This window comes from Mchenga conophoros, linkage group LG16 (genome assembly GCF_057382185.1).
Source record: "Mchenga conophoros isolate Kocher_MC1m ecotype Shallow Benthic linkage group LG16, M_conophoros_male_GT1.1, whole genome shotgun sequence".
Lineage (NCBI taxonomy): Eukaryota > Metazoa > Chordata > Actinopteri > Cichliformes > Cichlidae > Mchenga > Mchenga conophoros.
Window position 1 is genome coordinate 27,466,882 of NC_140541.1, and position 16,634 is coordinate 27,483,515.

At 39.8% G+C, this 16,634-nt stretch overlaps 1 protein-coding gene across 1 annotated transcript; it reads right to left on the reverse strand.

Annotated features, from left to right (window-relative positions):
- Positions 1-2,040: 2,040 nt before the first annotated feature.
- asmt (acetylserotonin O-methyltransferase) lies at positions 2,041-15,595 on the reverse strand. Its single transcript, XM_085249743.1, has 9 exons — positions 15,481-15,595; positions 14,680-14,836; positions 13,894-14,068; positions 13,471-13,600; positions 12,585-12,653; positions 9,896-10,014; positions 4,831-4,971; positions 2,869-2,991; positions 2,041-2,381 (listed from the first exon to the last, which is right to left on the reverse strand). Exons 2-9 carry the CDS (start codon positions 14,779-14,781, stop codon positions 2,164-2,166), a joined length of 1,077 nt encoding a protein of 358 aa, XP_085105869.1. The 5' UTR covers positions 14,782-14,836; positions 15,481-15,595; the 3' UTR covers positions 2,041-2,163.
- Between the last annotated feature and the right edge of the window lie 1,039 nt (positions 15,596-16,634).

Sequence of the window (16,634 nt, forward strand, 5' to 3'; positions counted from 1 at the left end):
AATTAAAAATGCTGCTCAAGTCCAGGTTTTTAAACAAGACTTCCAAAACAAGTGGATGATGTTACAGCGGGTACATTCATATTTTATATACAGCCTACAATAAGAGTATAACTTCTGTTGTTAAATAGAGTCCCTTTCCTTTTTGCATGAATAACTGATAAAAGGTTAACTGATTTTACAGGGTACAGGGAAAAGGTAGAGATTTGATAGGGTGTTCTTGTCTAATATTTTCATGTGTGTGCGCATGCACGGGTTTGTTGGTATAACATATACACACACACACACACATATATATATAAAATTGTAGGTTGTGTATCCTTCAGGTGTTAATGGGGTTATTGAAAATGTGTATATGTGCGTATGTGTGTATATACGTAGGTATGGATAGATAGAAACATATATGTGTATATATTAAAAAAAAAAAAAATTACACATAACATATAATGTAATTACAAGGAGGTATTTCTGTAGTCTATTGATACTAGATAGTGGAAAAGGGGTGGGATTAAATAAGCTTATGCTTCTTCCTGCTCCTTTTTGAACATGGACGTTATTTGGAGTTGTGGTTGCTCGTTTTCCTTTTGTTTGCTTTGTTCATTTGTCTCTTTTAATTCTATTTTTTTTTTTTTATACTTTTTCAACATGTTCAAAATAAAGATTCAATCAATCAATAATGATTCACATTGCTTTTGACATGAACGATCAGTTTGATGCAAAAAAGTTGTTGCAAAAGGTTTAAGCTTGGCTGAGGTGAGAAAGCTGTCATAATGAAAAAGCAGCTGTGACCTTGCAATGGAAATGGATAAATGATGATGCACATAAAGTGCTCCAATCTGCAGAGCTTCTATTCTAACTGCCCTTCCTCCAACTAATGTGTTTAACTGGCACTTCTTTACTGATTTCAATGATGAGCCAACCCACTGAAGAATTAGTCTATAAAACTGTATTTTATGTTCTGATAATCTTCTGGCTTCATCTGCATTCCGTAGCTATTCAATATCCCATTAACTTCTATTAAATGATTAAACCAAACTATTTCTTCTACCAGCATTTCTTTTTATATAAATACTTTGGGAGAGAACTACAGTATATACACACACACATGCAAGTGTCAATGCATCAGATGTATTGACACTTAACATACAAAACTGCCTTTATACCCTCATTTTTAATTTCCAGATATATATGCTTACAATAGCATAACTTTAAAAAGTGAACAGTTTCAGCTTAACAAGTCTACTTTGCTAGATCGGACTGTTTAGTTTTACCAGTTCTAGTATCTGCTGCTACAGCTTGCTTTAAAGCTCACTGGATTTTATTCATAAAGCACAATATCCAGATTACCTTAAATTGTATTTAAGGTTTTAGGAAAGTAAAATCTTAGGGGGGATATATCAGGTTAAAAGCAGAGGTTAGGTAAGACTCTCCATCAGCTTTGACATTCACAGATGACATAAGGGTAGGGAGCAGATGGAAAAAGTGGAGGTATACGCTGGGGAAAAAAAAAAAAAAAAAAAAAAAAGATGGCTCAGTTGAAGCAAGAGGTGGGGAAGGCGTTTAAATACCTAGTGTCAATGACAATGCAACAGGTAAAGAGTACAGGCAGGATGTAGTGGGTGAAGATGAGTGTCAAGGGTGATCTGTGAAAGAATGGCAACAAAGGTGAAAGGGAAGGTTTGCAAGATGATAGACACCCCTGCTATGATGTGTGGTTTGGAGGGAGTGACAAAAGGGAGGCAGAGCTGAAGATCTTAAGATTTTCACTGGGAGCGCCGAATAGAGACAGGATTTAAAATGAGACTATTCAGATTAAACAGTCTGGAGATAAAGTTTCCAATTTGGAGACAAGCCTTAGCTTTGTTTCTGAGACCTTTTCAGCTTCTTTATGGTCCTTACTAGTGGCATGCAGGGCACCTTTTGTTCTTTTTAAGAAACTTGATGAAATTTCCTGTCATACAGATTAATGTCCAAAACAAGGACATTAGTTTAAATATCTAGAGTCAAACCTTTGATTATGCAATCAGAAATGCGACGCTGTAGTCATGCTGAAGAATTTATTTTGAAATTTCATGGGAAAAGTGAAAACACAGGAAAGGGATGTGATTCCCCCCCCCCCCCAGGAGTGAGGCTTCACTCCTGGTACAGCATCCATTTTTCTTCATCTTATGCCTTTTTGTGTCCCAGCACCGCATCATAGATCTTCCCAGTGAGGCAGTGCCGGATGTTGGTGAATCCGGCAGCAGTCAACAGGGCAGCATACTGAACATCTGTCCTCTCTCTGCCCTCCGTCTGCACCAGCATGTTCAGGGAGTAAAGCTGAGCTGTAAGCGGGCCAGAACCATCCTCACTGAGCAGCGCCTCCACCACCAGCACAGCACCTCCTATAGCAGGGATAAAAATACCTGCTTCAGTTCTTTCCCCCCTTTTAAATAAAGTGTCCTGGCAAAGCTTGGAGACAGGTTTGCAAAACCAAAAAACAAAATAACCACACACACGTTAAACCAATCGATCCAATGTGATGATCCCTACTAGGTGTTGCTACATCAGGCCACCTTTCAGATGATGATTATGGTTAATGACTGGCATAAGCCAAATCTGAGCCCAGGTCTGCTTTTAAACCCCACTTCCTTCTGTAAGCTGGCACTGTGACACTATTCACCATCCCGACTTTCTCATTTTTCTTTTGCTGCCCTCTCTGCTCTGTGATAGAGTTGGCTGCTTTGTGTCTGACTTTGATCAGAGTCAGAAGGACAGATTTCTCTGGGATCAGCTGCATTGTGGGATACAATCTGCTCTCATTTCAAGCAGATGAGAAAAAAAAAAAAAAAAAAAGGCGCCCATCCCTTTCACACTCAGATATGCTCAGACCTGGTTTGCAGGCTTTATAGATTCTCTGGAGTAGCTCTACGCAGCGTTCGTCTGTCCAGTCATGGAGGATTCTTGCCAGAATATAGAGTTCAGCTTCTGGTAGAGAGTCTTTGAAGAAGTCCCCTGAGAAAGAAAGAAAAAACACATCCATCCATATGAACATTTTAAAACTCCCTCCATTGAATTCCTAAGACACAGCTGCATTTCAGTCATCCAGTTCTGATGAATAGCTTCCCTTTGATTTAATTATTCCATGTAATTAATAATTCTGTTGACAAGCCTTCAAGTAGTAAGACATGATTCGTTTAGTGGTTTACATTCTCAAACCTAATTACTACTAAAGGATTATGTCCGTTATAAAATGCATGCAACCTAAAAATTACTAGAGCATATCTCCAGCTGCTGTCTTGTGCTGATAGTTATCAGGGAAAAATTATTTTCCTGCCAACACAGCACCGTTTCTGTAATATCAGTGTGCAAGCAGTAACTATTTTTTTTCTATGCCCATTGTAAGAGTGTCGGCATATTTGCAAGTTATGAAATAAAGCACACTGAGGCCAACACTCCTAAAAAGGCCATGTCACAGCTTCCATTGTGCTCAACACCATGATGGCTAGGAAAACAGCAGGAAGCAGTTTTGTGTCTGGGTTTAAGATTGGCATCTGCTGCAAACCTGCGCTCTGCCTTACAATAGCTGCTGTGCTGAAGGTACCAATATACATTAAAAAAGGAAGCAGGAAGTAAAAAAAAAAAAAAACAAAAAAAAACCAACAATTAGTATTCTACCCAATGTTTTCCAGCATGCCACACAAACTCTGGGAGAATGGCAGACTCATTTGATGACATCAAAATTCTCATTCTGCTTGTTTTGAGATCAGTGATTTTAAGACATTTTGCAGTAATGACAGGCATTATCCTGTCTTCCTTCTCTCTCCCCCCCAAACGCTTCGCCGCAGGCATCGGCCCCTCCCTGAGCCTGGTTCTGCCAGAGGTTTCTTCCTGTTAAAAGGGAGTTTTCCCTTCTCACTGTCACCAAAGTGCTTGCTCATAGGGGTCATATGATTTGGGGGGGGTTCCTCTGCATTATTGTAGAGTCTACCTTATAATATAAAGCACCTTGAGGTGACTGTTGTTGTGATTTGGCGCTGTATAAATAAAATTGAATCCTGCTTTGGATCAGTGGTTCAGACTGATGTCATGTGTATGAGATATTTGCTTGACACCCTTTGGGCCCTTTAGTACCAACTAAGCATCACTGAAACACCACAGCCTCACATGTGTACCCAACAAAGTAGCCAGTGAGTGTATATTTAGAGTTGGCCGACATGGATACCGAGCTGGATATTATGCAGGTGAAGTCAACTTGCTGAAAAACAACCAAATGTCTGCTTTTGTTTACCTTCAACTATTTTCTAAAAAAAAAAAAAAAAAAAAAAAAAAAAAAAAGCTGGAGAATTTGTTTTCGCAAAAGTCACTCAAACAGAATCATGAAAAAAATATTCAAATTAGAATCCATGTTTTGTGAACAAGGAAACATGTCAACTAGAAAAATGAAATAGTTCACTGATGTCTTTTGGGTAAGAACTGAAGAAAAAGTTTTATCTACACAAAACCCTCATTGCCATTTCATTGGGATGGTCACATAGCTCCTGTCTTTAATTTCCATAACCTTAGTATCAGCCAGTTTTGTTGACAACCCCTTGCTCTGTTTATGTAATTTGCATATTTAGATCTTATCAAAATGCAGCAGAACTGAGATAATGAGTCCTTTTAAAACCACATGTAAACACAAGAGCTCAGAGTGTATCCAAATGTAGACTGCTTGTCAATAACATGTGAATTATGTTATAGACACCAGTCTATTGAGAAGAAAAGGGAAAGAAAAACATAACAGAAACACATGTTATATTGAGACTTATTCCTGCATCCATCAGGGGTTTTGCCAAGTAATAATGGTGTTACCTTCATGAAAGCTTATCCTCTGGTCATCCTCCTTGATAAAGTGTTCCTTGGACATGTGCACCACCTTGGGAAGGTCAAAGATTGTCACAGTGCATTCTGGGTAGGCTGACGTGCAGTGCTTGGCTAATGCCCCACTGCAGCCTGGAGAGGGAGAATTACCGTTAGTTGCAGCACAATGAATGCAGTCTTCATTAAAAGGACTGCATCACTCAAAAGTGCAGTCATACAAGCGGAACAGATGCTTTCAGGTAGAATCTGGTTATTTGCATGATTTGTATGCGGTGGCTTTGGGAATATGGTTCAGCTAACATTCATGCCAATAAAGCAGAGCAGAACAAATTACTTGATTTGACTAATCAGTTTTAGTCTGATTAGACTTCTGAATATCAACCTTTATGCTGGAATTCATTTGAAATCATTTTTCGCTATGAAAGCTGCCTGTTCTCTCAAGCAACAGTCAGTGCACAAATTCCACAGCAGTTCATTTCATCATTGAAGTCTCTTTAGACTGGATAAACAAATGTTTCAAGTGCATAGAGGATTACTTTGTTTTCCACTTTGGTGACGGTCCAACTTTTCCTTTAGTGCCATTAGTAGGTCAAACCCTTCCACCAGTGAGGATATGATGAGCAAGCAAATTTTTAGATCAGCTAAACATGAGCATGCAGGCATCCTCGGTGTGCATTTTAACATGACATTAGCATTTAGGAGTTCAAAAGAAGCCATTAGTGTTCCTCTGAGAACCTTGACTGAAAATCAGACTTTATGAGATGGGAAGAGGCTTTGAATTGAGGAAATGAACAAACGTGCACATGGGTGGAAACAATGACTTAATGTGAAAATATGAATCCTTCAACTTCAGGCGTTGGCAGCATCATTACCATCAATTATGCCTCATAAAGCAAACTGAATTTAAAAATTCAGAGTGACTGATATGGAAAGATTGGACAAGAGAAAGTTAGAGAATGTATGAATGAGACAGAGTGAGACAGTGAGGTAGAATACAGGATCAAAGGATTTCACTTTACACAAACCTACAAAGGCAATCAGACGCCGGCTGGTGTTTGTGGGCATATATGCCAAACCATCTAGCCCTGTAGAGCCTTCCTCCTAGTATGAGTTGTTGCTGCTATATTGTATTCTTACACAGCTTTCTATAGCCCCTACAAACACCCACCTAATACCATATTTGGCTCACATCAAACAGGGGTCAGTAGAGGAGAAAAATCAAAGAGCAACAAGGGGAAGCAAAACCCAAACACAATATGCTGTTGGAGTCCTCCCCAGCTGACCCGACTGTCTCAGTTTGTTAATGAAATCCTTTGATGATGGGTTCAGATTATAGCAATGCAACAGTTATTGCTGCATTTTAAACTAGTCAATGTCATGAGTGCAAGTTTCCTGAATTTTTATCCACATGGTCATTTAAATAAAAATCATAAAGAATTAGGATTTTATTCTCATGGAGTTTTGTTCATTGGACAGTTTAAATCCAAACTCATTCTGGTTTGCACCCCAGCAGTATTGTGTCAGCTGGATATTGTTGACTACATCTGCATCCAATGCAGTCACAGAAGGGGCAACTTTATTTTGCACATACCTCACAATGGGGAGTACTGCTCAGCCTGTGAACAGTCAAGTAATGCCTCTGTTGCTCTGGAGCAGCTTTCAGAACAAGCTTCAGCATAATTACATTTTTCCTTTATAAACCAGAAGGTCTTTTTCAAGCTGGGGAATGGAGCTGAAGAGGATTTCCTTTGGGGAAGGCCTAATACACCCCAGAGAGATGCATATTGACGAGTGTGCAGATTGAAGTGGCGCCATGCTAGGGGTTGGAGGTGAGGATATATTGGCCTTAAGATGCAAATATTTGACCGCCTGTCATTTGGAGTTGCCTCAAATTTATGGATGAACCAATTTAATTTCAGGAAAGTCATCAGAATGACACTGCTGCTTTAAGTGGCATTTCCTTAATACTTTGAGATTTTGTTTGCAGTCTAACATTAAAACACCCTGTCCATATTCTGATGTCTTAAAATGCATTTGCAGAGAAACAAATTGATTAACATGAAAGTAGCTTGAAAGGTTTCAGTTTGCTTGTTATGCAGTTACCATTGATCAAAAGGAAACAATTAGTTTTTTGTAGGCGTTTACCTAGGAGTCAAATTTAGTTACGTCTAATAGACCAAATGAACCTCATTCACTTTGAATGTTGTCAGGGTTTGGGACACAGCTCACATGTCGTTTATAGTGAAGACATGTGACTTAACATTCATATCCCCACAGCAGAGTAGAAAATGATGTTTTCCCCACAAAGATTTGTCTACTTTTGAATGTCCTGTCTACAATCAGAGCCAGCACTACCAAACCAGTTTCAGATCAGCACAAATGCCCAAATGTATACATGCAAACCAATTCCCACAATTGGGCTAATTTGTCAGCCCAATGAATTTGATTTAGTTAACTTGGCCACATATAAAGATGAAAATATAACTTGCTTTTTTTGCTGCGACTACCTCCTGATATGTTTCATACATTAGTGGCATAGCCTAGAAGCAGACATTTCAACAGCTGTAAACTGCAAACACTAACAAGCTATGGTGGGCTTGTTTTTGTTCCTTTCCTAGTTTTGTCATAATTTTCATTACTGTTTATAATAGTGTTTCTTAAAACCTTATTCTGCAAGTCTCTCATTAGAGAGATTCCTTGGGGGGGGGGGGGGATATATAGAGAGATGTCTTGCCTAGATGGCAGTTTACATTTTAGAGGTTTAACAGTGGTTGTAACCTTTAAGTTGATCATCCATTTTAAACAAAAACATGCCTTTTAAATTGCCATTAAATGTCACATTAAAATCAATGTAAATAAACCCAGGGAAGGCTCTTTCCAGAGATGTGCACACAGTGGTTTGTAATCCAAACCAAATCAACTAGTTGACAGAGTGCTGGACAGAAAGAGCTCCTGAGCAGCAGGTGTGCACAGACACAACAGATGCTGTGTGAGACTGTCTAGATGGGATGCTGCAGTCGTGCCCTTGAGGCTCCTACTATTTCCCCAAGCACACACTTTTCAGGGATGCAGCATCATGCATAAGCATGAACATACAAGCCCATGCTGAGAAAGCCACAGAGGGGTGGGTAAAACACTGTACACATGTAGGGTTCCATGTGGGAGAAGTTGTTCTTTTATTGGCTTCACAGCACCCCTATGTGGTCAGTAGTGGTGCTACAATGCAGCCACCTGTGGTACAGCGATAGTCAAAGTAGATGCTGCATCTGTTCTCAGTGAACTAAAGGTCAGTATGCGTTCAGTGTCCGTTTAGTAGTTCACCCAGTTTGTACAGCGCAGATTCTCTTAAACATGAATACTGGACTTTCAGGGATAAGCATCAACATTTTAATGCAAGCACCACATTGTCAGTGGGCAGAGCCACCTGAATTCAATTGGTGCATTGTAATATCACCCAGTACAAGTACAGAGCTGAGAATACACTGACCTCCTAGCTCAGCTTGATTCACATGATGGCAACAGACTCAATATCTCAGACAAAAGCCTTTTCCAGCTTTTATTCATAGTATTTTTAGGATAGAAGAAAACTCCTGTGACTACCCTTTTATTTGTTCCTCCATGCTTCTTTTTGATCTGTTCCATTGTTGGTTGGCTTTCCTGCATAGCTTTACAAGCTCTGTTCTTATTGTGTTTGTTCAGTATTTCTCTCCCTCAAAGTTTATTCATTGTGCCATTTGCTCTCCTTGTAAAGCATTTTGTAAGAAACCTGCTATTCAAAAGACGCTATGAATAAATCTGACTTAAAGCAGTACACGCAGAACAGTGAAGAAAGCTTCCTTTCAAGTATCCAAAGACAGGTGACTGCTGTGAGCAGTGTCTAGTTTCACATATATTTTTTTAAAAAAAGGCACACAAGCTGTTCAGTTCAACAGTTGTTACAATTGTATTTACTGGCTTATGCCCAATTCTAGTTTGTGGGGAACTTCTTGTGATAGGGGTAATAGGATATACATTTGTCATGCGTCTCCATACCTGTAGAATCAAGTTAAATACAATCCACCAAAATGTTAGATGGTGTGTAAAGTGTAAAAATATTTGTTCCAGTCTTGTCTGGAATGAGATTCTAGCTGCCTAACCCTGGAAATCTGCATTTTGTTTAATGAGTCAAGTGTTTTGGTAGGCACTGCACTGCACTGATGTTGTAATAGATTGAAAATGTGGTCTGGCATCATCTTACTGAAATGTAGAAGGCCTTCCCTGAAAGACCTCTTAAGGAGCGCATCTGCTTTTCAGCACAGATTCTCATTTTCCAGATTTGGAAGTTACCAATAGTACAGATACTAATCCACCCTCATATCATCACAGATGAAGGCATTTGAAAAGAGTGCTGATAAGCCAGATGGTTTCTCTTTCATTCATATTTTTCCAAGGAGAATTACAGATTTTAACAAGTATGACTCAGAAAATGCCAGCAAATAAGCCAAATCAGGCTCTAAGAACTTAAACCACCATCACAGCTAACAAATACCAAGTTTTGGCCTGTGAGGAGATTAACCCAGATGCTGGTTCTGTTATACTGTAGATGTTCAAAGTCTTGACATTGAGGAATAGTCTGAGATTTTTCCAGTTTGCAAATGTAATTCTTTGCAAAACAGAGTATAAAGGAGCATCCTAGCTGAGCTTCACAGAAGGTGGCCAGTTTTTCAATCTTAACGACCTGTTGCCAATTAACTCATTCCAAGTCTTCTTTCAGCTGCCGAAATTATTCCAATAAATAAATAATGTTTAATACAAACTGAGATCGGGTTGCCTCGAATTCAAGCTGACCTAATATTTTTAAGGAATGACTCTGTTTAAACATCTTTGTTGTTCCTGCAGGTTTTTTCTTCCAGATCCTATCAGAGCCAAGACATGGTTACTAAAAGGTAAATGAAGTCTTTGACTCAGAAGGTGTGGGGAGATCAAAGATGCGTACACTGCAACTGTGCGGCTGACCCAGCAGCTGCTCAGTTAAGACAAATTTGGACGGACTTATGGAAATCTGATGAAAACTTACCTCCAAGGTCGCAGATGACTTTGAAGGGGGAAAGGTCAAAGGCTGTGACCACATCCTTACCACAGATGTTCCAGATGGAGTGCATTAACTGCATAAATTTCACCATTTCCTCATCAGACCTACACACACACACGAGAAACATTGGTAATACTTTCGTCGTCTCAATGCATTGTAGGAAAAGTTTCATTTTCTGCAAGCGATCGCCTAAAGGAGGCTTCTTGCTGCCACACACACACACACACACACACACACACACACAGCCTCTTGTACAAAGTCTTGCCCTGTGGGGACACCATGTTGTGTGCGTGCGAGACAGGGTGAGGCAGAACAGAAGAGCCTGTGGTGACTGCTGCTGCTCTGAGGAGTCTCCACCTCATCAACCAGCACTCCACCCTGCCATGAGGGCACTGTGCATACAAACAGCCTCCAGTTTGTAACAGAATTTATCCAAACTTCAGGGTAGCAAAAGCCACTTCCATCTGACGCACAAACCAGCTTCAGACGACACAGTGACCTCAAGAGTAACTTTGAAAGTGAATCATTGTTGCTTCAGACACTGACTGCACTGGATGGGAAAAGATGAATTGACTGTGAGGTCAAACAGCAGACTGTCATCTTCAATTTGAAAACATTTGGGGTATAGAATGATGAATGCCCCCCCAACGACAATCTTCAGTCGTTTTCCTTCATGAGGAATACATTTACTTGAACTCTCATCCCATCTCTAGTTCTATTGAGTAAAATGTGCTTAGCCTGGTTTTCTGTCCTCGTCCACATCATGATATTAGAACTGCATGACGTGTCTTATATTATTCAGCATCCCCCAGTCTCCATCATCTCTGCACTTGCTGGAGACCTAGCTAATGGCTTTCTGTTGCTCCAGCCTCTGCCATCCTGGCTGCAATAGAATAGTTTGAGCAGCAATGTTTAAAATATGATTCACTAAGTGTTGTCATGTTTTCTGACAAACTATTGCAGTGTATTCCTGCACTGACAGCTGATGGGAGACATGCGAGCCATTTTCCATTATACTGGAGCCAGTATAAAGTACAATCACACAGGTTCAGAACTGGTTACTCCAGCATGCATATCTTTGGACTCTGGGAGGAAGCCAGAATCCCCAGACAGCACATGCAGATTCCACACAGGACTCCAGCAAGCTAGTCTGCATTTTAGAGCCCAGACAATATACTGATGGGGCACATATTTTCAATTTGCAGATCTACTGTAGTGGCATTTATCATGGCAGCAAAATTAAAGTTCAAAAGGCAAACTGATGCCTTATGCTTTATGAATTATGCTTCATAGTTTGTTCACCAGCACAACTTTCCTGCTGGTAACATTCATGTTTGGAGCCACAACCAACCCAAGTCAGTGAGAGCATTACAAGTAACCCATGATTTTGTGACAATCTCAATCTTATTAAGGACTCAAATAACCAAGTTAGAGAAATCAGTTTTGCTCAGTGCTTCAACATCTGTATTTCCTGTCAATTTCATGCAGAAGCACAAATTCAGCCAGTGATCGTTTCCTTTTATATGCAATCCTCAAATAGACAAGAAATTTGATTCTGAAACCCTCCTAGTCAAATAAAACTCATCTTCAGAGTAAAGTGTTTTACTGTTAAAGGGCATGTGTATCACAGATAGCCAAAGCCAGACCCCCTGTTCGCTCCAAATCATCTGCTTTCTCAAGTATAAGAACTCGAGCTCTAGATGAGACTTTGCTGTAAATTATTCAGGTGCAGTACATGACTGGTTAAATGGCTGTGAGTAAACAGGAGTGACTCATCCAGCCAGTTTTGAATCATCCTGCTCCCTGCTGCAGCACTCCAAGAATGCACTGATTTCAGTGGTTGTTTTCCCCCTTACCAATTTACCCACAGTATTCACAGGGGGAATCAGCTGGGACAAACAACTGCTTCTCCACATTAAACTGTGTGCAGGTGCAGAAAGTCTCTCATGTAGGGCATTTTCATTTACAGTCAATTAACATTCAATTGCAGAGTCATCAGCACAAAGGTGTATTGTTTTACTCTCATATGCTTCATGGTTTTTGCATGCATCCTTGTTAATGAGGTTTATTCAGTTATATCAGCTGCAGTTTCAGAGTACAAAACGCTAAAAACTGCAAGTACAAAGAAAATTTAGCTTTATGATATCTGCTTAATGTGTGCCCAGGTTCACTACACTAAAGACCTCTTTACTTTGGTGCTTTTCAATCCTATGGAAAATAAACTGTCACAGTTTTGCAAATCATGCCATAAGGATGTTTTATTTATATTTTTATTTATTGCCATTTGTTTCTGGCAGTGATTTACAGTGCACGGCCTCAGGGAGACCGCTCAAAACCTATTAGCAAACCAAGTGTGAATTTTTATTGCATGTGACCCCTGAACACCGCAGATTGGTGAAGCGTTAAAACTGGGCACCAGATACTATAAACACACGAGTCCTAAAGGACAATGGCGGTTGCATTCTCTTTGCCCCAAGCTTCCTCACATCACTGCCTGTCCACACCCCCTCTGTCTCACACAATACCTGCCTTCAAATGAATTCCAGATAGTTTTTGTAAATAGAAAAAAGAAAACAAAAAACTGACAGACAGGCTCAAGATGGAGAGACATGGATGGAATGCAAATGTGGTAAAGTGTGCATTTCGTCTGTTTACCACAAAGGGAGCTTCTCACCTGTAGATTGCTTCAAACAGGTCTCCAGAACTGACTCCAAAAGCCTTTTCATACTGGGTTCTTCCCTCTCTGGGATAAGGCAAAGAAAGAATTACTTTATATGACAACCATAACATGCAATTATCTGGTTACATGAGACTTTACTAATCATATTCAACTCCTATGATACGTGAGCATTTCACAGTCAGTTCATAAGATTATATCCCAATTTGGTAAGTGGCACATGCTTCGTTCAGCTCCTGCAAGATCAAATTAGTCATTTTGATCAGTGTCTTTGTCCTTTGGCATCTTCAGTGAATGGTTTTTCACCATTTTAGATGAACTACAGCAACAGTTCATTCAGTCACACTGCCTGAAATATGCTGGCAGCCCACCACCGGATATGAGAATCAAATCAATTTTAGGATTATGTTTTTAAAAAAAAAACCCACAGGAAATCCAGCCCACAATCTTAAGCTACAGGTCAAAACTTACATTCTCACAGCTCATTGCTAACTCACTTTGGTATGCTTTTATTCTCAAACTAAATCTTAAACTCCAAGCATGTGTCAAAGTTAAATGTTTATAGAAGTACTTTAGTGTGCTGGGCATTGTTCAATTTTCTAACACTATATAAAGCATTGATTAAATCTTTTACATAAAATAGGCAGTTTAATAGAAACTGAAGAGCTTACTGCTGTAAGACTAAAAAGGGAATGATCTAATAAGCAACAAATATCACTAAGTGCTTGACAAGTGGTCTGTCAAGTATTGAGAAAAATCAAATTAGAAAATTTGTTTGATCATTAAAAAACATTTTGATAAAATTTAAATTGGATGGCAGTTCTCAACCTGGACACTGGATACATTTCTAAGCTTGTGATGTGGTGATGTTCAGTGTACTGACCTGACGGCATCAGTCAGATAGTGCCAGCAGAGGTAGATTGTTTTGGAATGGTAATGGATGGACTGGTAGAGGGACAAAGGACTGGAGCGCGTGAGAAAGAGCCTGGCCTGCTCAGTGTTACTGTAAGACACTGACAGGTGGGAGAAGGGGTGGAGTAAATTACTGAATGAATGCATGCATGCAACCCTTTTACTTCATATTTGAAATGACGTGATATCTGAAGAAGGGGAGGTGCTCAGGTAGGAAGTGAATCTCCAGACGGATAAATTACAATAATCGATCACAAGTGTTAAATTGTGGGCTTGTAAATTCCAATTTTCTTCCACATTCATATTTAAAACTAGTTCAACCTTAAGTGACAATTAGCAATGAGAACTGCTACATGGCTCACTTAAGTTGTATTACTGATGTGTGTCGGCTGACCTTTCCCATCGTCTTGGTGTCTATTGAGGAGCTGCATGCCAGTGCAGGCAGCCAGCAGCCTCTCTGTGCCATCCAGACTCGCACCCACAGCCTGACTGATCTCTGCTGCAGACAGGGAGCGCTCTGAACCCAATAACAGCTCAAACACACCCAGCTCGCAGGATGTGAACAATGTCTAGGTCAGTGAGCAGAGAGAATAGAGATAAATGGAGAGGCAAGTTAATAGAATAAATTGACTTTTAAAGAATGTTATTAATGAACTTCTATTGGGTAAGATTGGGTTCATCTACACAGATTAATATAGATGAAAGTACTTTTGGCCAGTTCCTCTCAGAGCTGCTAAGTCCTGCATGAACTACATAACATATCAGAGACTACTGGTGAAGGGGAAAAAAAGGGCACATGCCTGCTGTTTTGAAGTAACATACCAAACATAGGTTATTAATTTTGCTGACATTCTGGCTCACATTATTTCCAGCATTTTTTGGTCCAATTATTCAAACAAGTGTTTGAACTAAAAGGACTTTCCTTTCAGAACCCTTTAATTTTGTTTCTAAAATACTGTAATTTGCCAGTCAACAAGCTTCAGCATGCAGCATCTTTGCACTATATACACGATGGTTTTCGATATCAAGACCTATATAGTTTAATAGATGATGTACTGATTATGTTGGAATTTGTGTTACATAATTAACCAATTAGTTAATGCACCACTGAAATGTCAAGTTTACAATCCAACACATGTCTGCATTTGACCTGTATACATATACGATGTACATATGTTACCTTGGAGATCAGGAAGCCTTCGATATACTCCATTATTCTTTTAGGGTACACGTCTGCAGTAGGCGACACCTTAATTGGAACCATTTTCCCACCGTCAGCCATTGCCACAGATCGATCTTCCAGACAAGAGAGAAACGTGCCTTCTCAGTTGTTACACCTGCAAGAGGTTTGCATGAATGGCAGTAAGAAAAGAGGCAGACTAAAACTACACAGCGTGCCCACCCAGCAGCAGCAACGAGTGTTGCAGTGGGCTAAGCTGATTACAGCCAGATAACCTAGATTAGAGCATGGGCTCAGTGTGTCAGACAAAGAAACAACTCTGAAAATACTGCTGCCTTGTTCATTCTCGCTCAGCCACTGCATTCTCATACCAGACCCAGTTTCTACAAAGATTTCATCACCCCAAATCCAATAGTGTGGGATAGCCAGCTCTTTGACAGGACATAAGAGCAAAGTGTGTTGCTTACATTTCATGCATTAGCACTCAAGTGATACTATGTCACCATATATTTCTTAGAAGCACACATTCATTGTAATTTCATTAATCATTCAATCCGTGATGGTCATACTTGCAGCCACACAAATATAAAGCCAGGAACCAAGACTTAATACAACTAACTGAGCCTCCTTATTTTCTGATACAAACTACACTTACAAACATATTCAGCACACGTAAGGTTTTGTACCATTTTTTTTTTGTATTTAATGTAATGCACTTTCTATCTGTTGTGCACACATTTGGTTAACTTTATGCTCAACAACATTAAACTACATCAGACAAAGGGTTTTCTCTTGTTTTACCAGAGCTGTGCCAGGGTCCGCTTGGGTTCTGAGGTCTGCTGGTACCAAACAATATTCTACCCGCCACTGGAGCACTATTACATACAAGAAGCGCTAATTGGGACATACCAAGTGTTGCTACATCATGGGGAGAGGAGTATTTAACTTAAATACGTTGTTGATTTTCTTTGCTTTCTGAATTAGTTATTTTGAATATGGCGATTTTTACATAAATAACTATTAAAAAAGCTTTTGTTTTTGTTTCTTTGTTATTGGATATGTTTTCAGTGTTTGTTCCACTTGATTGCCTAAATTGGCCAGTACCAAAATGATCAATACTTGGTTTGTTTGTTATTTTGTATCCTGGTGCTTCATTAGAGCTTGAGTTTAGTTGACCGCTTTTAAGGGTCTAGAACTATACTTGACTTTGGAAAAAGTATTTTATTTGGGGAGTGGAAATAAAGCCCTGTTCCAAAACCTACTACACGACTCACACATGGTGGCAGTGCAGTGATCAGCCACCTTTCTCTTTTTATAACTATAATTTTTCTACTTTTTTTGTTTCTAATATGGCACCAGACGCAGTGGATGAAGATATCAACTAGCTAACATTAAAGGAACTAGCCACAATCATCCGGGCCTTGATGCCACAGCAGGAGGTCAAATTGAAACAAGAGTCTAGGACAAAAACTGTTTTTAAGGCAATTCAGCAGTTTTAGCTCTTACAGAAGAAAGCACAGGCTTGCTCTTCCCAGAGACCACTTCAGCTGATCCAGAACCACAGGAAGTTGTGATCTGGTGGTAAACCACCACCAGGTCCAAGATAAGACACCCTCCACAAAATAAGAGAGCCAGTATTCCCACAGGTCAGTCAAAAAGCTCATGAGCCAAGGTTACAAAAATTTGCAGAAAATACTGAGCCTTCTGTCCTCCTTACCTTTGAGAAAATTAGAGCCTGTAGAAATATGACTGGGTTTCCTGCCTCATTCTTCTGTTGAGGCTGGAGGTGCTGGACTATACAAGGATGCTGATGAGTCAGTTGCTGAATGTTGAGGCTGCAGACGTGACCTTTTCCTGTGGTGCTGGGAGATCTGCCTGTTCTTTATAAGTTGTTAAAAATCAATACAAAGCTTTAATCCTGCTGGCTGTTACTGAGACCAAAGTTAACGGTCAAC

Bases quoted from the DNA above. Each gene is read 5' to 3' on its own strand.
- asmt (XM_085249743.1), bottom strand. From the start codon at position 14,781: ATGGCTGACGGTGGGAAAATGGTTCCAATTAAGGTGTCGCCTACTGCA. The intron at 12,654-13,470 runs GTCAGTACACTG...GCCTTATCCCAG, and splicing joins TATCTGACTGATGCCGTCAG to AGAGGGAAGAACCCAGTATG. The intron at 2,382-2,868 runs GTCTGAGCATAT...TCCCTGCTATAG, and splicing joins CTATAAAGCCTGCAAACCAG to GAGGTGCTGTGCTGGTGGTG.